This window comes from Oncorhynchus mykiss, chromosome 2, assembly GCF_057628025.1.
Source record: "Oncorhynchus mykiss isolate SJ-2025 chromosome 2, ASM5762802v1, whole genome shotgun sequence".
Classification (NCBI taxonomy): Eukaryota; Metazoa; Chordata; class Actinopteri; order Salmoniformes; family Salmonidae; genus Oncorhynchus; species Oncorhynchus mykiss.
Genome location: NC_143023.1, coordinates 56,130,549 through 56,154,741, shown reverse-complemented (window position 1 = coordinate 56,154,741; position 24,193 = coordinate 56,130,549). Strand labels below are relative to the sequence as shown.

The window sequence follows — 24,193 nt, the reverse complement described above, 5'->3', positions numbered from 1 at the left end:
ACTTCCTTAACTTTCACTGAATGTTTCAATTATACTTTTAATAACACTACTAGCTTATTACATATTTTGAACTCCAAACACAGATAGGACACATGGAAATACATTTTCTTCGGCTTTAATAATGCAAACATTTTTTATATTTTTTATTGTGGCAAGGTGTCAATGAGATTCAAACCCATGATCTTCTGTTGTCTATTCATTGATTTGCCATGTGTTTTTTTACTCATACAAAGCTGCTAATTTGAGTCTATTTAAACAGACCCCATTTCAAAGAAAACAAGCACTCATTAAGATTAGGTGTGGCCAATAATTGGGCACGGCCAACACACTTACCAAGATAGAGGCTCGAGAGAGCTTGGTTGACACCGAGACTGCATTGCGGATGTTTTTAAATAACATTCACAGAATGTTCTTTAAACATTACTCTTTTCTTGTGGTTTTATGGAAAGTTTTCTTAATGTTCTGAGAATTTGACTTTAAATAGAACCATGAGGAAACCTGCAGAAAACATTATGCTGAAGTACTGAAATTCCCATAGAGGAATGTTGTTTCTTAATGTTCTCTGAACTATTTCAGAACATTCCCAATATCAAACCAGTTGGAGAACGTTCCTAGACCATTACCAACACTTTTAGCAAAAGTTATGAGATACCAATGAAATAAAACTTTTTTTGTCAAGTTCCTTAAAATGTTCTGAGAATGTTCCAGAGCCAAGCAACTATCCTGCACCATTCCCAGAAAGTTGTGGGAAGGTTTTATGCAAAATAACCATAGCAAAACCATGCTCTCACCAAGCTCTAAAAAACATATGGTTCTCAGAACGTTATGTGCTGGCTGGGTTGCAATCAGAAAACATTGTGTATACATGTAAAATACTGAAAAGAAGTGAAAATATATTCACATTTGTGTGCCAAAATGAATCCACATGAAAAATTGTTTGGATCAGAGTGCGAATTATGGGGCCCCAGGGGAGTCGATACAGAAATGAAGAAAAAAAAGTTTATTCCATATTAAATGAACACCCTCTGTACATGGTTAAAAAATATATATATCCCAGGACTGTCAGCCCTGGACAGTCCTGCTTTGTATCTCAGCCCCCTTTCAGGTGTCCCAACTTTTCTTTCTTGTCACGCTCGTTGTATGGAGGAGACCAAGGCACAGCGTGGTATGCATATACTAAACACTAAACAAACTAACAAAAATTAACCGTGACGCTATATAAACAAGTGCTGACAGGTAACTAACTACACATAAACAAGAACCCACAAATACCTCAGGAAAATGGCTACCTAAATATGGTCCCCAATTAGAGACAATGATAAACAGCTGCCTCTGATTGGAAACCATATCAGGCCACCATAGACCGACATATACCTAGACTTACAAAAAACCCAGATCTACAAAAACTAACATACCCACCCTAGTCACACCCTGACTTAACCAAAATAATAAAGAAAACAAAGATAGCTAAGGTCAAGGCGTGATATTTCTACAAAAAATGTCATTTTGTCAGCAAGACAAAATCGAATAATTCAGGCAATAAGCCAAATTTCATTACACTTTTTTGGTGTCACTTTCCATTCATCAAATGTGCACTTTTGGATGCTGGAATTATTTTGGGGTGGATGAACATGGACAGGAAGTGATTTGTTTGACAAGAATACGATGAAAGCATCATGATTGGTTATGTTCATGCAAATTATGTATTTTACATGTCTTTACAACAATAGAAACCCCGGAATGTCACGGTAGGCCCTGGAACTTGGGCAGAAAAAGTTAACATCAATCCACTGAGGCAAAAACGGCGTTGTCACACTTGAATTCAATAAGAGGAAAGATATGAAATGGAGAGTTGAAAATAAATAGAAGGAGGGCCAGGACAGTAGCCTAATGCTTGGGAGGTAAAATAGGATAATAGCAGTGCTGGCTATGTTATGTGTGATGATTGTGAGATGTTATACAGATTCTACAGTCACAATACTGACTTAAAAATGGCAAGCCTACTGTTCAGATGGGTTAAGTTGAATAGTAGCCTGAAATCTGAACACTTACTGTAAGTCTATCATCTCTCATATAGCCAGTGGCGATTTTAGCATGTAAATCTTGGTGGGCCAAACTTTAAAAAATAAAATAAGATGCATGCCAGCAAAGCAACTACACAACACTAAACAATACACAGATGGCACTATAATGGTGACAAACAGTGCTTTCTTTTCAGAACCATGGAGTGAATCTTTACCACTGCTACCTACACCTAGCTATTAGCAGAGCCTTGTCTGGCAGCGAAACAGTTCATTCAGCTGCATTTACTACATTTAAAAAAATCAGAGCTGATACTGCTGACTTGCTTAAACAAATGTGGTTTCTACTGACAATTGAGATGTACAAATTATGGCATAAGGGGACAACGAGCGGATAAGAGTCCATCTGTAATTTCGAATAAGACATTAATGAGCGAGCTAGGACGGACGTAGTCAATATAACTATTTGTTCAGCACTTTTGAAATGTACAGAGCAGAATTCAGAACATGGGCCGTTCTTACAGCATTCTCCCTGTACACCAAGTCAGAACCGTGGGATAAATAAAGGGGGCATATATGCAGACAATGAAAGGTCTTCCAATATTTGATGATTACATTTATCTAAAACAGGCTATAGATTACATGTGCACCACCAAGTCAGAACAGTAGGCTAAATTATGAGGGGGAAAGGAACCAGATTATTAGGGTGAAGCACATGGGCTACTATCAGCTTACTACACAACATACACTTAGTATTACTTTCTTAGGTACAATGTACATATCTCCCTTACATCATCTATGTAGCAGCATACAATACATTTTTGGACTCCTTGTTGTGCTATTCTCACTTGGACAGGAAGGTGGGGCGGCGGTCCGTCATGGGCAAATTTTGTCATCAAACTTTGTCATCAAAGTCTGGCAGTCTCCGGATTTATGGTGCTTTCAAGACAACTGGGACTTTGGAAAAAAAACAAGGTCGAATCATGACGTCAGTGATCTTCAGGTCAGAGCTCTAGAAAGAGGCCTAAGTTCCCGACCTGTTATTCTGAGTTTGATGACCGTTCAAAACATATTTTCCCAGTCAGAGCTCGGTTTATTCAGAGTTCCAGTTGTCTTGAACTCACTGAAGTCTGAGATTTCCCAGTTCCGAGTTTCCAGTTGTTTTGAATGTGGCAGAAGTCATGCTGGATTGACAGCATGGCCAATGTATTCAACCTTTTATGGTCCATGGTGTTGAATGTTTATCCTTTTAAGCTTGGAAAAGAGACCCGTAAACCCAGACTTGGACCACACACCCACTCCACTGAATAGCAGGCTAGTGATTGCTGTGCAATGCTTGCAGTTATCGGTGGCTTCATTTCAAACCACTCATTGTTGAATTTGCGGTTTCCAACTTGTTGTGTAATGTTTATGTCCAAAGGCCGATGAGCACTGATACGTTTTATCTATAATTTCCATTCCTATAACAAGGATTGAAAAGGATATGCCAGTAGGTTGTCGACTTGATTCATGATGATGACTGCTTATCTAGCTTGCTAGCTAAGATTTTGAAATGATGTTGACATGATCAGTCCAATCAAAGCTACGGTAGATATAACCTGATTTTACATAATTTTATCTGTGGCCAATAACCTTGAGCCTTCTTGGATGGGCACTTCTAATGTAACTCTATGGCAGCACCCTAGGGGCTTGAATTTTTCAATCTCTACATGTCGATTTTGCAGTGAAGTAGTGTCCCCATGAGTGACAGAACACTGAGCCACTCACGGCGCAAAGCAAGACCATGAGACCATCCATGTTTGTATGCGGCTTTATTAACTAAATTAATTAAATGTTTTACATTGTTTTTAAACTGACATTTATTTATTTATTTTACCAGGTAGGCTAGTTGAGAACAAGTTCATTTACAACTGCGACCTGGCCAAGATAAAGCAAAGCAGTGCGACACAAACAACAACACAGAGTTACACATGGAATAAACAAACATACAGTCAATAACCCAATAGAGAGAAAAAAAAGGACTTAATGCCAAAATAACATGCAAACAGGCAAAAACATTGTTTCATGAGGTAGTCACCTAGAATGCCATTTTCTTGTGTTCTCTAACCCGTTAAGTCATTATTGGGCCTTATGTACCAATGATTTATGGAGATATGGCCATGTGAACCCTGTCCGATATGGCCCCATGGAGATGGTTGGCAACCAGTTATTTATGGAGATATGACCATGTGAATCCTGTCCAATATGGCCCCATGGAGATGGTTGGCAACCAGTTATTTATGGAGATATGACCATGTGAATCCTGTCCAATATGGCCCCATGGGGATGGTTGGCAACCAGTTATTTATGGAGATATGGCCATGTGAATCCTGTCCAATATGGCCCCATGGAGATGGTTGGCAACCAGTTATTTATGGAGATATGACCATGTGAATCCTGTCCAATATGGCCCCATGGAGATGGTTGGCAACCAGTTATTTATGGAGATATGGCCATGTGAATCCTGTCCAATATGGCCCCATGGAGATGGTTGGCAACCAGTTATTTATGGAGATATGGCCATATGAACCCTGTCCAATACGGCCCCATGGAGATGGTTGGCAACCAGTTCGGGGTAATATTCAAATCAAATCACATTTTATTTGTCACATGCGCTGAATACAACGTGAAATACTTACTTACAAGTCCTTAACCGACAATGCAGAAGGGCAGTGCAGTTAAAATGTGATTTACATTTTGATGAGATTTCCACACTATAAAGTTGAAATAACACTGAAATTGTGAAAATGATGATAATACCCTTTTTATATAAGAGCTGTTTGAAAGAAATGCCTTGAATGACAATAGATCTGTTATTTGCATTTATAAACCGGGTTGTTCAAGCCCTGAATGCTGATTGGCTGGAAGAGACCGTATATAATGGGTATGACAGTGTGTATTTATTTATGTCTATTTCTGTTAGTAATCAGTTTATAATAGCAATAAGGAAACTCAGAGGTTTGTGGTATATGGCCAATATACCACGGCTAAGAGCTGTGTCCAGGCACTCTGCGTTGCGTAGTGCATAAGAACAGCCCTTATCCATGGTATATCGGCCATGTACCATACCTCCTCTGGCCTTATTGCTTAAATATCCTCCTACATTGCTGCTGGCCCCTCATTGTTTGCAGCATGCAGAGTTAAGATACCAAAGACCAAACATTTCTCACTTTAAAGCAATGAGAAAAAGCAAGATCAATTGTGCAGTAGCTGGCTGCAAGACAGTTTCTTTGCACTGTTTTCCATCCAACAATAACGTTGTCTGATTTGGTCAGAGAAATTCAATCCATGGGCATATGAGCACACTTCGCATTGGACTGCATTGCAAATCAGGCTATGTATTGATACACATGTGGATTTACCAGCAGCTTGATCCTCCATCCACCCATCTTTCACCCGACAGTGGCAGTAACCATTCAAGAAGTAAGTGTCTTGAGCAGTGTTTTCCCAAACTCGGCCCTAGGGGCCCCAAGTGTTGCACGTTTTTGTTTTTGCCCTAACACTACACAGCTGATTCAAATGATCAAAGCTTGATGATTAGTTGATTACTTGAATCAGCTGTCCAGTGCTAGGGCAAAGACCAAAACGGGCCCCCTGTTGGTTCCGAGGACCGAGTTAGGGAAACCCTGGTCTAGAGACAGTTATTCATCTATATATTATTAAAAGTAAATAACATGCAATTCATGGGTCGCGTGTTTAATTTTGAATGTTATTATTGAAGACTGATGCCCGACTAAAAGTTCTACTCAATGCATTTTTCGATTGGCACTGAGGAAGGTTTAGTCAAAACTGTGGCTTGGAAACAAGCCAGGTGAAATGTCACATCATTAGCTGATTCTTATGTATGTATACCAAAAATAAAATGTCAATAGAAAACAGCTTAAACAAACGCAAATGCGGCTACTTTGCTCTTATTCTGGCTGCAGTGTTTGATGTGACTGTGTTAGCCAAAGTTGACTAGCTAGCAAGCTAGAGATGAGAACTTTGCCAGCCATCATGGCAACGGAATATTTAGAACGAACGACTGGGCTGTGTCTCCTATATTTAGGAGAAAAAGACTTGGTCGCGTCTCTGGCAACCTAACCTACAGAATGAACGACCAGCCACCTTGGGTAGCAACCCTAGATTTGTGTTCGGACTATATCTCATGGAAGGATGAAATAGTATGAGTAAATTCATCAAAATAAAGTTTTTACTGAAATGTTCAATCATTATTTGAATCTGTTGGTAACCCGTTGTATAAAATAGATAATGCCCTCGAAGCCGATGTTTGGGGGATATATTGGCTTCGAGGGCATTATCATTTAAGAAAACAACTATGCCATCATTATGATGTCAAATTTATTTTAGAAAGATGACTATGTTGCTATTAGCTAGCCATAGGCCTATAGTATGCCCTGTAGATAATCATGTTTTACTGCAATGAATAGACAGTAGACAGGGTATAGGCCAGAATGATCCACCCTGCAAACAGGCTGTTCTGGGACCTGTCTGCATCTTCTGGTGACCTATTGAAAACAGTAAAACAATAATATAGCAAATTAGGGTGCATGATGTATTTTGATGACAAAACAGAGTAGTCTACACACCTGTGGAAGTTCGCTGCTTTCATAGTTCAACTCCAGCTCCAACTGACAGGTTGAAAACCATGTGACTTTTTTCCTAAGGGGTAAGGGGGTGGGTTTTAGACTTCATTTAGACTTTATATGTAAATATAAAATCTAATTTGTATCCCCACGCCCACACTGTCGGACTGAGCAAGAAGGCCCAGGGATATCAATTATTAAAAATATATTTTGGGGTTATATTCAATAAATAAACATACACAATGATTGATTAGACGTTCAAGGATATATTACAAATAAAAAGACTGCATGGGTTTTAAAACTCTGCGATGGCACTGTTGCTAAAAACACTTCTAAGGACTTGTTCTAGCTGTGTGTAAAATTTGGTACCTCACAAAGTCCACAATTCCCCTCAAATTTGACATGCTGCGTTCACGTGCTTCTCGGAGCGTCCTACTTCTTATTTTGGATGTTGGAAATACAACTTTGTTTCATTCATGTGCTTTTTGGTCGGAACAATATTCAACCAATAAGATTTGAACTAGTTTGATAAGCTAACTAACGTTGCTTATAGTACAGTTAGCTAGCTTGCTTAACATTGACAATATGGTAAAACTAGCTACATTACCCATATTGTATTTGTCAAAAACCGACTTGTTGTCATCTGTTGGTTGAAAGGGTTTAAGGTCAGTGGTGAAACTCGGCAACTCGGACAACAACATTTTCTCAGTGACCCCTTGTAATTCCGATTTGGTGAGTCATTCAAGTGAAACTTCCCGGTCCGACATAGGAAATTACCGATAACTCTGATAGCACGTGAACACAGCATTAGCTGCTGGACGAAACACTGACTGAACAATTATAGCCTGTATTTCGGTTTATTTGTATTCATTGCACGTTATTTGTCCTTAGTACAACTGTGCAAAAACAAATGAAATATTTTTAAAGCAAATGTTCTGCTTATTCTACACATTTGGCCATGGTTTATGCCTTTGGGTTTTGGTTGGGGGCCTCCCCACTTGCCGCCAGAAATAATAATAATAATAATTGGGTTGTGGGCAATGTTCCCTTTAAACTGCGCCACAGTAGCCCGAGACTTCCGCGCAGAAATATCATCCCCAGAGAGAAACACAAGATTGAACTTCATTCAACTTTATAGCGCAGTGGTCACCAACCGGTTGATCATGTTTACAGCATGAGCGGTCGTGAGTAGATGCGCTTGTTTTGAGAACAAAGCGAGAGCTGCATGTAGCCACATGTGCACATTTTGTTCATATCCTTTGCTAGTTGGTGAGTTAGTAGCCAAGTTATAGATCATTTGAAGTCAGCAATAGAAGTGATTGCTTCAAGAGGACATAACATATACGTTTGTATTCATCTTTGAAAAGTGAGTCAGATAAAGAGCTTTTTTTTGTCTTAAAGGGGCAGTGTTGTATTTTGAGATAAACAGGTTAATGTCAAGCCCTGCATGTTTTTTTTCCAGAAGTCTCATGGAATGTAGGCCTACATTGAACTCACACATTGGCTGCTGCTGTAGGTTGAATGATAGAACAGCTAGTTCCATGTAAAAATGTTATGGGGTGCATTTTCTCCATTGTTTTTGCCACTCTGGTAGGCCTACATTATGATCAAATAGCCACAGTAGCCTACATGGCCACTGTTAAAGCTGTAACTTAAAGCGGATACAGCCTCAGTGTTCACAGTAAAACTGTAACTTAAAGCGGATACAGCCTCAGTGTTCACAGTAAAACTGTAACTTAAAGCGGATACAGCCTCAGTGTTCACAGTAAAACTGTAACTTAAAGCGGATACAGCCTCAGTGTTCACAGTAAAACTGTAACTTAAAGCGGATACAGCCTCAGTGTTCACAGTAAAACTGTAACTTAAAGCGGATACAGCCTCAGTGTTCACAGTAAAACTGTAACTTAAAGCGGATACAGCCTCAGTGTTCACAGTAAAACTGTAACTTAAAGCGGATACAGCCTCAGTGTTCACAGTAAAACTGTAACTTAAAGCGGATACAGCCTCGGTGTTCACAGTAAAACTGTAACTTAAAGCAGATACAGCCTCAGTGTTTACAGTAAAACTGTAACTTAAAGCGGATACAGCCTCAGTGTTCACAGTAAAACTGTAACTTAAAGCGGATACAGCCTCGGTGTTCACAGTAAAACTGTAACTTAAAGCGGATACAGCCTCGGTGTTCACAGTAAAACTGTAACTTAAAGCGGATACAGCCTCGGTGTTCACAGTAAAACTGTAACTTAAAGCGGATACAGCCTCAGTGTTCACAGTAAAACTGTAACTTAAAGCGGATACAGCCTCAGTGTTCACAGTAAAACTGTAACTTAAAGCGGATACAGCCTCAGTGTTCACAGTAAAACTGTAACTTAAAGCGGATACAGCCTCGGTGTTCACAGTAAACACGTGCTGGAAGTTGCACAGAATTTTCACAACGTTCAAGTTTACACTCAGCAGACCTGAAATTTGCTCAGTGCCCAATTTTTTTTGGAGGGAACATTGGTTGTGGGTCCCCTGGAGGTCAATAATAAGCACTGACTAGCACTGGTGTGCAGAGTGAGACAGGCATGTGCAAAGGCTATTTTCATATTGATGGAGAAAATAGGATTGTCATTGGGGGTGGATAGGAAAGAAAGGAAGATTGATCAAGATTGAACCAAACACGTGTTCTGTAGAATAGCCTAATTCTAGCGTGCTAATTGATTTTGTCAATTTGTAGGCTTAAATAATTCCTTTGGTATATGCCTTTTATTTCAATGCATGTGTCGGATTTATCTGGCATAGTTTGCATTCACAGTCAGCTGTTTTATGATCCGCTTACTTTCACATTGATGTCGGTATTTCACATTGATGTCGGTATTTGGAGTCGGCCTTGATAGTGTGTTTTATGCGTCCATTTCATGTTGCACTGTTCCCACAAATAGGCTAAATTAGTCAATGTAACCTATGTCTGATGAGGTTGAGTAGTACATTATACACACACCATCCCACAAACCTTTAAACCTAATATTGAGATGATAAAGTCCGGGGGACATGTTTGTTTTTGCTGTTCTCCAAATAGCATTTGAACGTTTTTAAATGGTGTAGACATACAGTAAAATGAGCTTCATTTTGCCACACCCTATGTTTAGCTGAACTGACGCCCCCCCCCCCCCCCCCCCCCCCCCCCCCCCCCCAAACTACTTCCCACGGCTATGGATTTGATAAGATAGGGGACAATTGAGTGGAATGTACCATGTTGGACCATCTAGTCACCATTAAAACATGTACTGACATGAATCCCTTGCAGAGGAAGTCAGATCCCAGTGTTCCACTGTAAGGATGTTGAGCCCCCTATTGGTCGTCTGGATGTACCTCCTGGTCTCCAACCACGCCTTCCCCGTATACAACAACGGCTTCTTCTACCATGACGTTATGGACGGCGATGGCAACGGAGAGAGTATGTAATACAGTATTTTCATAAATACACAAATAACCTGTTCACACTAGTCAGCCCAGTACAGCTTGGCTCGGATCTGACGATACATCCGCCAACATTTTCTGAAACTGCTGGAAAAGAGAATGTGAAAAGAAAATACCAGTTTTAGCACAGTTTGGTTTGGATTGGCACGATAATGTTAAAAGGGTATAATGATCTTAAGTGGAGCCTCTTCATATGTAGGATCAAAGACCATTCCATTGCGTGTGACAAGCCTGACCATGCCTAAGTTGTAGCAGACAACACACCATCTAGAGTGGTGTTCATTTATACAATATGTGCTACACAGTATGTTTTGTCAGTACACATGCAAAACTGAGAGCAGGTTAGATTTTATAGACGCACCATTCCCAAGAGTTCCAAAAAGGGTCTGATTACATGGGAAGACCCAAATACAGTAGCTTGCGAAAGTATTCACCCCCCCCCATTTTTCCTATTTTATTGCCTTACAACCTGGAATTAAAATAGATTTTTGGGGGGGTTTGTATGATTTGATTTACACAACATGTCTACCACTTTGAAGATGCAAAAACATTTTGTGGGGTGAAACAAACAAGAAATAAGACAACAAAAAAACTGAAAATTTGAGCGTGCATAACTATTCACCACCCCAAGTCAATACTTTGTAGAGCCACCTTTTGCAGCAATTACAGCTGTAAGTCTCTTGGGGTATGTCTTTATAAGTTTGGCACATTGAGACACTGGGATTTTTGCCCATTCTTCAAGGCAAAACTGCTCCAGCTCCTTCAAGTTGGATGGGTTCTGCTGGTGTACAGCAATCTTTAAGTCATACCACAGTTGGATTGAGGTCTGGGCTTTGACTAGGCCATTCCAAGACATTTAAATGTTTCCCCTTAAACCATTCGAGTGTTGCTTTAGCAGTACGCTTAGGGTCATTGTCCTGCTGGAAGGTGAACCTCCATCCCAGTCTCAAATCTCTGGAAGACTGAAACAGGTTTCCCTCAAGAATTTCCCTGTATTTAGAGCCATCCATCATTCATTAAATTCTGACCAGTTTCCCTGTCCCTGCCGATGAAAAACATTATTATGTTCTCGGGGTGATGAGAGGTGTTGGGTTTGCACCAGACATAGCGTTTTCCTTGATGGCCAAAAAGCTACATTTTACTCTCATCTATCCAGAGTACCTTCTTCCATATGTTTGGGGAGTCTCCCACATGCCTTTTGTCGAACACCAAACGTGTTTGCATATTATTTTCTTCTTCTTCTTTCTTTTTTCTTGCCACTCTTCAGTAAAGCCCAGCTCTGTGGAGTGTACAGCCTAAAGTGGTCCTATGGACAGATTCACCAATCTCCGCTGTGGAGCTTTGCAGCTCCTTAAGGGTTATCTTTGGTCTCTTTGTTGCCTCACTGATTAAGGCCCTCCTTGCCTGGTCCGTGAGTCTTGGTGGGCGGCCCTCTCTTGGCAGGTTTGTTGTGGTGCCATATTCTTTCAATTTTTTAAATAATGGATTTAATGGTGCTCCGTGGGATGTTCAAAGTTTGGGATATTTTTTTATAACCCAACCCAGATCCTGTACTTCTCCACAACTTTGTCCCAGAACTGTTTGAATAGCTCCTTGGTCTTCATGGTGCCGCTTGCTTGGTGGTGCCCCTTTCTTAGTGGTGTTGCTGACTCTGGGGCTTTTCAGAACAGGTGTATATATATATATATATATATATATATATTGAGATCATGTGACAGATCATGTGACACTTAGATTGCACACAGACTTTATTTAACTAATTATGTGACTTCTGAAGATAATTGGTTGCACCAGATCCTATTTAGGGGCTTCATAGCAACGGGGGTGAATACATATGCACGCACCACATTTTTATTATAATTTTTTTTTTTTCAAACCTTTTTCTTCACTTCACCAATTTGAACTGTTTTTGAACTATTTTGAGTATGTCCATTACATGAAGTCCAAATAAAAATCCATTTCAATTACAGGTTGTAATGCAACAAAATAGGAAAAATGCCAAGGGGAGGTGAATACTTTTGCAAGGCACTGTACACTGAAGGCAGACCCAGGTTCTTACTTACTACAGGGGCTCTGGTTTGATCACATGGTCAGGAAAAGTTCCTGGCTCCTATCCAGTATCTACTCTACTGCATAACTCTTATCTATCCTGTGTCCTGTCCTTGTCTGTTTCTTCTCAAGTCTACATTAAGAGGGTGCGTCTCCACGTGGAGTCCCCCCAGCCCTCGGTGTCAGCAGCCAGGGGCAGTAACATCACCCTGCCCTGTCACTACCGCTACGAGCCCGAGATCAACGGCCCCCGCCGGACCCGGGTCAAATGGTCTTGGCTACCCGCCAACGGCGCGGGTAAGACCGCCCACGAAACAGACGTGATGGTCGCCATGGGCAACCGTCACCGTAGCTACGGCAGCTTCCAGGGGCGTGTGCGCCTGCATCGGGCGGCACCGGGGGACATGTCTTTGGTGATCAACGAGCTGCACCAGAACGACACGGGCCGCTACCGCTGTGAGATCATCGACGGGCTAGAAGACGAGAGCGTGACGGTGGAGCTGGAGCTGCGAGGTGTGTGTTTCTGTCTGTCTGTCAGCTCCCTCAGCTCTAAATGTGACAAATGTAAAAATGTTCTTAACATTTAAACAGCCATTTTTTAAAATAGTTTAAACATTAAAATTATAATATACAGTACAATAATCTTAAATATAAAATGTATTTTTATTTTTTAACACTTTTTTGGTTACTACATGATTCCATATGTGTTATTTCATAGTTTTATTTCACTATTATTCTACAATGTAGAAAATGGTAAAATAAAGAAAAACCCTTGAATGAGTAGGTTTTGACTGGTACTGTATATATTTTTTTAAACATGTGAATTCACAATAATGGTCCTGCATATGACCACTAGGGGGCAATGCAGTTCAATCTACCTCAGTCATGGCTACCAGGCGGCACTTACTGCTGTCCCTCACCCACTCAGCAATGATGGTAGTTAATTACGTTTTTAGGCTCTCTGCTGTGTATCAGTCAGTCAGTACATGGGACTTCATATCCCACTTCTCGTCAACGTGATGGCTCATTGCAGTGATGTACGACAGCGTGTTCATAGGCGTCCAACAATTTGTTGTTAATGCCATGTATAGGGGGTTTGACATTGAGAGCTTGAGCTGTGTACTTGCAGAGCAATCATTGTACAATTTCTCCCTCCGGGCCGTCAATGTTTTTCAACATGGCATCTATATGCCATCGGGGCATTGAAGTGGACATCCTCTACCATTGACAATGGCTGCATATCAACTGCAATCATTTCTGTAATCAGCGCTGTGACTTTTTCACTCCATCCTTTATTGCACTTATTTTGTGCAAAGAGCATTTCTAATGTCTGTTGTTGGGGGTAGCAATGACTTGGGGCTCACGGTGCCTCCCTTTTCAGATGGTTCAGCATTGCACCTGAACTTCCACTGTAGCTCAAATCCACCTCACAAAGTTTGCATTTCGCCAGCTCCTCATTGGACTTCTCAAAGTATTGCCACGCAGGACTTCGCTGCTGTCGCGTCCCTGTCTCACTCTCTGCCATTTTCCCAACTGTTAACAATGATGGGAGTGCGGAGCGCTTTATATCCGTGGCAAATCATTTGAAATATGCATATCTCGTACGAACCTTACGGCATTGCTGCATTAGGTATTCGTTGAATCGAAATGTTTCCCTTTAAGATGATGATCGGGAACCTTTTAGTGGTAGTTTTGTGATAACTGCACTGTGTTTAAAAAAATAAAATAATAGGTTAGTTAGTTTCTCTAAACGGTAACGATCCCAATTTTGTTGAAACGTTGAAACGTTCACATCCCTAGTTCCAGCTATGGTCTATTTATTAAATGGCCTTCAACCTAATGTCCTTACGAGTGTCATGAATGGCATTTTTTCACTGAAAAGGACAGTTGCTGGATCCTATAGCACTTTAACCCCTCCAGCAAATGTCTCACTTTATCCCTGTTATAGGAGTGGTATTTCCCTACCATTCCAAGATGGGACGCTACCATTTCAACTTCCTGGGGGCCCAGCGTGCATGTGAGGAGCAGGACTCAACCCTGGCCACCTTTGAGCAGCTCTTCGCCGCCTGGGAGGAGGGGCTGGACTGGTGCAACGCCGGCTGGTTAGCTGACGGGACGGCTCAGTACCCAATCACCACGCCGCGGGAGGCCTGTGGGGGCGTGGACTTAGCCTCCGGTCTCCGTAGTTATGGACAACGTCACCGCCACCTCCACCGCTTTGACGCCTTCTGTTTCTCAGCCGCCCCCAAGGGTTAGTGTGCGTGTTGCTCTCCATAAAACATCTCGCCTCGGGAAACAAAACACATGCAAAACACTTCCGCAAACAATAAGTGTAACAGGAGAAATGTGAATGATTGGAATTGTCCAACTTGTTTTAATCTGTCCTCTCCTTCGACTTGCTCAGAACTTACTAGAATCTCCTGTCTCTCTTTTCCGTCATAGGGACAGTTTACTTCCTGAAAGGTCCCCGTAAGCTCAACTTCACCGAAGCGGTGGCGGCATGCACCACAGACGGCGGTCACATCGCAAAGGTGGGCCAGCTCTATGCCGCCTGGCGGTTCATGGGATTGGACCGCTGCGACGCAGGCTGGTTGGCTGATGGGAGCATCCGTTACCCCATTGCAAAGGCCCGCCCTAACTGCGGCCCTTCAGAACCGGGGGTGCGGAATTTGGGATTCCCCCCTCTGCATCAGAAATACAGTGTCTACTGCAATCGGTAAACCTCCCCTCAACTTCCACTCAACAAAAACCAGAGGACAATAATAGCAAAGAGCACAACTACAGTACAACAGAAAGCACATACAACTTCCCCATTCATCACAAACGGTGCACTGTTACACAACCCATGCCTGGATGCTAGTTAGCATTAGCCAGTTCTGCCCTCACAGTGTCCACTTTATAGTTCTAGTGAACTGTCGACATCTCCTCATACTGTACATAATATCAGTCATACCGCCACTCCCCACCGAGACGCCAACCAGAACGGATACACAAACGGACTATTTAGTGTTGTATTGCCAGGTTTGTGTCACAGTAAAGGGTCTTTACATTTCAGACTCTGGGAAGGTGTTCAACCACTGCAAGGCCCGCCGCCCTCATAATGCTTTGCCAGTGATTTTGTTGTCCAACCAAGCTCTTTCCCTTGGTGTTTTGTTGAACTGTATGCAGCTATCTCATTGTTCCTGCAGCACTTTCAGTTCAATGTATGTCATTCATAGTTCTAGGCACATTTCTGGATTTCTGGATTATCCTTATATGTTAAAATGTTTTTCCATGTCTTGTTTTGTATAAGGATTGAAATGGAATGATGCATTTGATGACGATGGGGGATGGTTTATAGACTATGTCATGATGGAAGGTGTTTTGACAGTATCTTATGACCAGCCCTTGTAGAGAGCACGACGTTGAAGTGTTCCATCCATATTATGCGACTTTAATCAAGTTATGTGACATGAATAACTTTTCTAACGAATGAATGATGTCCTCCCTCCTTTGACGTTATATCACTTGCGTTGGCAGGATTGTGGGTTCAGTACCTGGGGCCACCCATACGCAAAATGTATTCACGCATGACTGTAAGGCTCTTGAGATAAAAGCGTTGACTAAATGGCATATATATTAAATGGAATAAAATCATGTTTGAGTTTACACCCCAATATTGCACTTTATATACATAACAGAAGACTGAAATATAACAAACACCAGATTTTCTGAAAGGTTTCAAAAACAAAAAATGCTTATATCGGGTATGAAGGTAAGACCCAGAGGCAGATAACGTTGAATTAACAACGGTTTAATAACATTGGCAGGCAATAGACAGGTCAAGGCAGGCAGGGGTCAGTAAACCAGAGGTGGGGCAACAGTACCGGACGGCAGGCTCAGGGTCAGGGTAGGGCAGAGGTCAATAATCCAGAGGTGGGGCAAAGATACAGGTCGGCAGGCTCAGGGTCAGGGGCAGGCAGAGTGGTCAGGCAGGCGGCCTCAGAGTCAGGACATGCAACGGTCAAAACCAGGAGGGCGAGAAAAAGAGCGACTGGGAAAAGCAGGGGCTGAGAAAAAACGCTGGTTGACTTGGCAAGCAAGACGAACTGGCAACAGGCAAACAGAGAACACAGGTATAAGCACCCTGGGGATAATGGGGAAGATGGGCGACACCTGGAAGGGGGTGGAGACAATCACAAAGAGAGGTGAAACCGATCAGTGTGTGACAGTTTATTAATTATGAATAACATTTCACCCATGAGGCCACTGGAGGGTGATTTGGTCATTTGACTACAGGAATTAAAATATAATAGTATTTCTATCATGTGTGCCTGCCAATGGTGCCTTGGTCTTGTTCAATGGAAATTGAAAAAGTGGTCTTTCCCTGTTTCAGTTGGTTTTCTTTCGTTTTGTGCCTAATGAACATGACCCTGCTGATTGCGAAAGAAATTATCCTGCAGTGTAATTCATTAAATCACCACCAGGGAGCGCTGCTGTCACAGGTGCGTTGTTGGGCGCACGGTAGGGTACTACAACCTGATGGGGCAAAGACGTAAAAGGGGTCACACTGACCCATACAAACGGGGCACTGTGTGTGGGTATGTGTGTGTTTGCATGCGTGTGCTTGTATGTGTGTGTGTACTTGCACTCCACACTCTACAGAACCTCCTCAGCACGTTCCACTCAGTATAGCACTTCAGATGGAGGGGGCCCAAGTTGGAGAGGGAGTCAAAGGCAGTAGGTAGTACTACACCAGCACACTCCCTCCCTCTCTTGAGGAGCAAACAGAGGTCCCTGTAATTTTATGATTCCAAAAAAGCACGTCCTGCTGCCTTAACACGGGTGGAGGGCAAACACACACCCAGACCTCCCCCTCCCCACACACACGTGAATGCAAACACATACGCATGCTTGCCCTCATGTACACACACAGGGCAGGCTTGTTTGGGTCAGCCTGCCGGCAATGAAGGTATTCACTTTAGAGACCTAAGAGAGATAATTACTTGCTTCTTTTTTTCACTTTGCGATTCCAGGAGGGGGTCAAAATATAGTAAAAAAGGGAGTCTGTGCTCAGAGCGACGGTAAGGGATGTGCCACTGGTTTATATAAAGGTGTGGATTTATATGAATGGCACCCTTATTCGGAATCAGAGAATATCTTGATGGATACAGTCTTGGCAAGACGAGCTTGATAGGCTTTTTGATCTCTTTGATAGACAGGTTTACTTCTGAATGCTCTAGTACGGGGGTTCTCAAAGTGGGGTCCGAGGGACTACAGGGGGTCCGTGACTAGATATATACAGTTGAAGTCGGAAGTTTACACACACTTGGAGTGTGGAGTCATTAAGGATGGAGTCATTAAAACTCGTTTTTCAACCACTCCACAAATTTCTGGTTAACAAACTATAGTTTTGGCAAGTCGGTTAGGACATCTACTTTGTCCATGACAATTGTTTACAGACAGATTATTTCACTTATAATTCACTGTATCACAATTCCAGTGGGCCCGAAGTTTACATACACTAATTGACAGTGCCTTTAAACAGCTTGGAAAATTCCAGAAAATTATGTAATGGTTTTAGAAGCTTCTGATAGGCTAATTGACATAATTTGAGTCAATTGGAGGTGTAAATGTGGATGTATTTCAAGGCCTACCTTCAAACTCAGTGCCTCTTTGCTTGACATCATAGGAAAATCAAAGACCTCAGAATTTGTTTTTAGCCCTGCACAAGTCTGGTTCATCCTTGGGAGCAACTTCCAAATGTCTGAAGGTACCACGTTCATCTGTACAAACAATAGTACGCAATTATAAACACCATGGGACCACGCAGCCGTCATAACGCTCAGAAAGGAGACGTGTTCTGTCTCCTAGAGATTAAGTACTTTGGTGCGAAAAGTGCAAATCAATCCCAGAACAACAGCAAAAGACCTTGTGAAGATGCTGGAGGAAACAGGTCCAAAAGTATCTATATCCACAGTATAAACGAGTCCTATATCGACATAACCTGAAAGGCCGCTCAGCAAGGAAGAAGCCACTGCTCCAAAACCTCCATAAAAATCCAGACTACGGTTTGCAACTTTACATGGGGACAAAGATCATACTTTTTGGAGAAATGTCCTTTGGTCTGATGAAACAAAAATATAACTGTTTGGCCATAATGACCATCGTTATGTTTGGAGGAAAAAGGGGGAGGCTTGCAAGCCGATGAACACCATCCCAACCTTGAAGCACGGGAGTGGCAGCATCATGTTGTGGGGGTGCTTTGCTGCAGGAGGGTCTGGTGCACTTCACAAAATAGATGGCATCATGAGGCGGGAAAATTATGTGGATATATTGAAGCAACATCTGTGAATTTCTCTCTTTCTTTCTCTCTCTCTCAGAGGACCTGAGCTCTAGGACCATGCCTCAGTACTACCTGGCATGATGACTCCTTGCTGTCCCCAGTCCACTGGGCTGTACTGCTGCTCCAGTTTCAACTGTTCTGCCTGCGGCTATGGAACCCTGACCAGTTCACCGGACGTGCTACCTGTCCCAGAACTGCTGTTTTCAACTCTCTAGAGACAGCAGGAGCGGTAGAGATACTCTTAATGATCGGCTATGAAAAGCCAACTGACATTCACAGTTGAAGTGTACATATGATAAAAATTACAGGCCTCTACATGCTTTCTAAGTAGGAAAACCTGCAAAATCGGCAGTGTATCAAATACTTGTTCTCCCCACTGTATTTATATATATATACAGTGGGGCAAAAAAGTATTTAGTCAGCCACCAATTGTGCAAGTTCTCCCACTTAAAAAGATGAGAGAGGCCTGTAATGTTCATCATAGGTACACTTCAACGATGACAGACAAAATGAGGGAAAAAAATCCAGAAAATCACATTGTAGGATTTTTAATGAATTTATTAGCAAATTATGGTGGAAAATAAGTATTTGGTCACCTACAAACGAGCAAGATTTCTGGCTCTCACAGACCTGTAACTTCTTCTTTAAGAGGCTCCTCTGTCCTCCACTCGTTACCTGGAATAATGGCACCTGTTTGAACTTGTTATCAGTATAAAAGACACCTGTCCACAACCTCAAACAGTCACACTCCAAACTCCACTATGGCCAAGACCAAAGAGCTGTCAAAGGACACCAGAAACAAAATTGTAAACCTGCACCAGGCTGGGAAGACTGAATCTGCAATAGGTAAGCAGCTTGGTTTGAAGAAATCAACTGTGGGAGCAATTATTAGGAAATGTAAGACATACAAGACCATTGATAATCTCCCTCGATCTGGGGCTCCACGCAAGATCTCACCTCGTGGGGTGAGAAAAAAATCCCAGAACCACACGGGGGGACCTACAGTAGTGAATGACCTGCAGAGAGCTGGGACCAAAGTAACAAAGCCTACCATCAGCAAGGGCATTGAAGATGAAAAGTGGCTGGGTCTTTCAGCATGACAATGATCCCAAACACACCTCCCGGGCAACGAAGGAGTGGCTTCGTAAGAAGCATTTCAAGGTCCTGGAGTGGCCTAGCCAGTCTCCAGATCGCAACCCCATAAAAAAATCTTTGGAGGGAGTTGAAAGTCCGTGTTGCCCAGCAACAGCCCCAAAACATCACTGCTCTAGAGGAGATCTGTATGGAGGAATGGGCCAAAATACCAGCAACAGTGTGTGAAAACCTTGTGAAGACTTACAGAAAAAGTTTGACCTCTGTCATTGCCAACAAAGGGTATATAACAAAGTATTGCGATAAACTTTTTTTATTGACCAAATACTTATTTTCCACCATAATTTGCAAATAAATTCATAAAAAATCCTACAATGTGGTTTTCTGGATTTTTTCCCCTCATTTTGTCTGTCATAGTTGAAGTGTACCTATGATTAAAATTACAGGCCTCTCTCATCTTTTTAAGTGGGAGAACTTGCACAATTGGTGGCTGACTAAATACTTTTTTGCCCCACTGTATATTTAGACATTCCTGTCTTGCAGGAAATCACACACAGAACGAACAGTATGGCTGGTGGCATTGCCATGCTGGAAGGTCATGTCAGGATGAGCCTGCAGGAAGGGTACCACATGAGGGAGGAGGATGTCTGCCCTGTAACGCACAACGTTGAGACTGCCTGCAATAACAACAAGCTCAGTCCGATGATGCTGTGACACCCCGCCCCAGACCATGACGGATCCTCCACCTTCAAATCAATCCCACTCCAGAGTACAGGTCTTGGTGTAACGCTCATTCCTTCGACCAATAAACGCGAATCCGACCATCACCTCTGGTGAGACAAAACTGTGACTCGTCAGTGAAGAGCACTTTTGCCAGTCCTGTCTAGTCCATTGATGGTGGGTTTGTGCCCATAGGTGAAGTTGTTGCCTGTGATGTCTGGTGAGGACCTGCCTTACAACAAGCCTAAAAGCCCTCAGTCCAGCCTCTCTCAGCCTATTGCAGACGGTCTGAGCACTGATGGAGGGATTGTGCGTTCCTGGTGTAACTTGGGAAGTTGTTGTTGCCATCCTGTACCTGTCCCGCAGGTGTGATGTTCGGATGTATCGATCCTGTGCAGGTGTTTTTACACGTGGTCTGCCACTGCAAGGACAAACAGCTGTCTGTCCTGTCTCCCAGTAGCGCTGTCTTAGGCGTCTCACAGTACGGACATTGCAATTTATTGCCCTGGCCACATCTGCAGTCCTCATATATCCTTGCAGCATGCCTAAGGCACGTTCACGCAGATGAGCAGGGACCCTGGGCATCTATCTTTTGGTGTTTTTCAGTCAGTAGAAAGGCCTCTTTAATGTCCTAAGTTTTCATAACTGTGACCATAGTTGCCTACCATCTGTAAGCTGTTAGTGTCTTAACGACCATTCCACAGGTGCATGTTCATTAATTGTTTATGGTTCATTGAACAAGCATGGGAAACAGTGTTTAAACAATGAAGATCTGTGAAGTTATTTGGATTTTTACGAATTATCTTTGAAAGACAGGGTCCCGAAAAAGGACCGTTAATTTTTTTGCTGAGTTTATTAAAAAAAAATATATATATATATATTAAAAAAATGTTTTTTTCTTTTTTTCATGGATTTTACTAACAACAACAGGTTAAACTAATTTTGGCTAAGGGATCTGTGTAATAAGTTTAGAGTGTGTAATACAATAACATGTAATATTGTTAATCTACACCTTATGTTCTTAACTCTGGGCAACATGGATATCACAGGAATATTGGCATCCACAGTACTCCACCAATTATACATTTTTCACCTCAGATTTCTTGTATTACCCCAATTAGTTTTTACATAAATGCACTGTTTTAGTTTTAAAGCTGCAAATGTTTTTCTCTGCCCGTTGACAATATCTGTAGATACGGTTTTCTCTCCGATGCAAATACGCAGGTCTTTGAAATGTTCCTTCCCAGGTTCTGAGACTTGGTTCGTCCGGCCATGCACTGCCGAAGTCATAGTTAAACTCTTTGTATGCTATTTCTTATTTCACTGGAGTTGTCTTCTGACTATGAATTATGAATTTGCTGTCACAAAAGGGGTACTGGCCCCCAAAAAGTTTGAGAACACCTGCTCTAGTATACTGCATGCACAGGCCCTCACAGTACTTCACTTTTTATAATTTCTTAATACTGTAGCTACATATTTCAACGAATTTGGGAGGATAGCCCTGATCTGGACTGGAAGCTCGGTCCAGCGACTGGGTCCACCAATTCAATACCTTACTTGTTATGCCAAAATCTCTTGTCCAGGTTGCTAGGTGTTGGATTAAGGTTTTTACAATATTGCCATATGATATTCATAGTATACAATGTATAATATGATACGTATATACATATATACACAAAACCTAAATCAAAGATAACTTGGACACATTACTGAACAGAAACAGACGATTTCAGATTTTATTTGATACTCACACCCAAATCCGTTATTAGAATGTCACACACTGTATAAACATAATCACATGTATCTATGTTCTTTGTGCTGAAACACACACACACACACACACACACACACACACACACACACACACACACACACACACACACACACACACACACACACACACACACACACACACACACACACACACACACACACACACACACGGGCACACACCCATACGTTCTCTCTTGTGTGTTTGTTTGTGTCTGTGTGTGTGTGAGGGGGGGGGGGGTCTGTGTGTCTGTGTGTGTGACCTCCCTCTGCACTGAGACACCCATCAACCATTCATCAAATGTTGACATCACTTCCGACGTGTGAGAGTATTGTGTTGGGTTGAGTGTGTTTGTTGAACGTGCGTGAGTCGGGTGGGAGGGAAGCTTGAGTATGAACCCCTGCTTCCCAAACGTTAAACATGATTCGACCCAAAAGGATCCTCGTCAACTTAACATATCCTCTAACTCCTCCTCCTCTATCCTTGTGCCATCACAGCTTGTTATGCTACTGGTGTCAATTAATTTTTAAGTGCTTCAGTACCAATTCAACCCCTCATAATTCCCTTCCTGCACACAGGGGGACTTGGGGTCGTGAATAAGATGAATGGAAAACAAAGGCCCTGTTTATTCATTAATCAGAATGCTTGATATCTGATATCAAAAGCGTCGTTTGAGAGAATTCACAGTGAGAAATAAACAGACAAACATACGCTCATCTGTGTATGAGCGTATGGATTGTAAGGTCACATGGATTGTTGGACGCTAGCCTGTTCCCATAGTGCTACAGTTGCATCGATGGCATTTTCACCAGATGGTTCTGAAGCGTAGAGGTAAAAAAAGAGAGCACACGTCCTATCTTTGCCATTGATCACTTCTGTGACAGCGTGGGCATCGCCATTGAGGACTATCCCCATTTCTGAAGTTGTCCATTTTCTCTTCTTCATGCTAAAACAGGCTTTGTGGCAAGTGCGCCCTCTACTCGTCTCTGTGTTCTGAATTATTTGGTGCCCGAGAATAGCCCAAATGTCCAGGATGAGAGCACAATACTATGCCAGAGTTGGAGGTACTCTGTTCGACATTTCGAAACAGACAAACATTGCTCTGTCTCTCTTTCTTCACATATAGGAGTTGTTCCCTATTTGGTCCTAAGGTCCAACACTAGAAAAAAAGCTAATTATCAAACATAAGCTAAGGGGGGAAAAAATGTGCTTGACTTCAGAGTATCCAGCTGCAATCCTAAACACTTTAAAAAAAACTTTGTTCTTGACTTTCAGTGTCACTCTAGTGCCTTGGGGAGGGATGTTTCGTTCCCACTCCATTCAGATGGGACTCCCCAAATAAAGAATACTATCCATTTTTATTGACCCGTCCAACATCTCTTTGAGTCACACTTCCCACCCTAGTCAGAGTATAATACGAGGGACCAAATATTCTCTCTCTACCACCCAATCAAAAGACTCCAATGGCTGAACACCATAAACTAATGAACCTTTCAAACGATTCTGACACAAGATGAACCTCCCCCATATTCCCCTGTATCAGTCGTTCTCAACCTTTTTTTGTTGTCAACTGTACCCCTTAGACTCCGATTCCCTTTTTTGATCCTTTTTTTGATGCACTTTTCGTATTCTGACCTTGAACTTAAGCATGAGACCCCTTCTGGGTAGAGATCTACAGATAAGCCCTATTCTGACGTTGACTTAATTCCCTCAGCTTTAAGCGCCAGGAAAGCATGAATAAGGTAGAGTGCTGGTTCCAAGCATGTACCTCATTTTTTTTCCTCGATATAAATAACAGCATTCTCCATGCATGGTCGTTTATAAATGGATAAGAGCTATTGGTAAGAGCTCTATAAATGAGCAATCAATTTGGAGAAGGGAATTGTAAATACACTGCAATTGTTTTAGATAGTTTTTCCTTATGATCTCTGAAAATCCCCCCCAAAAGTGCTATCTAGAACCTAAAAGGGTTCTTCGGCTGTCCCCATACGAGAACATTTTATAGGCTTCTGTATGGCTGAACCTGCAGATGTTGATGTATGCACTTTAGAATTGTTTAATTATATGCCCAGGCTTTTCTGTTTCATACAAAAATATGTATCATGTTAAATATTAGCCGCTCTCGGGGTCA

The 24,193-nt window shown here is 42.1% G+C and overlaps 1 protein-coding gene across 4 annotated transcripts in view; it reads left to right on the top strand.

Moving 5' to 3' along the window:
* LOC110491965 (hyaluronan and proteoglycan link protein 3) overlaps positions 1 to 24,193 on the top strand; it is a 28,597-nt gene that overhangs the window by 656 nt on the left and 3,748 nt on the right. The window contains exons 1-5 of one of the 4 annotated variants that reach the window (XM_021565880.3): positions 7,708 to 8,012; positions 9,933 to 10,082; positions 12,287 to 12,667; positions 14,103 to 14,405; positions 14,597 to 15,810. In XM_021565880.3, the coding sequence (XP_021421555.3) occupies positions 9,965 to 10,082; positions 12,287 to 12,667; positions 14,103 to 14,405; positions 14,597 to 14,874 (1,080 nt within the window). In that variant the 5' untranslated portion in view covers positions 7,708 to 8,012; positions 9,933 to 9,964 and the 3' untranslated portion in view covers positions 14,875 to 15,810. Of the gene's footprint in view, positions 1 to 7,707; positions 8,013 to 9,932; positions 10,083 to 12,286; positions 12,668 to 14,102; positions 14,406 to 14,596; positions 15,811 to 24,193 lie in introns of those variants that run through there. The other 3 variants (XM_021565872.3, XM_090202658.1, XM_090202664.1) reach the window with 3 other exon arrangements.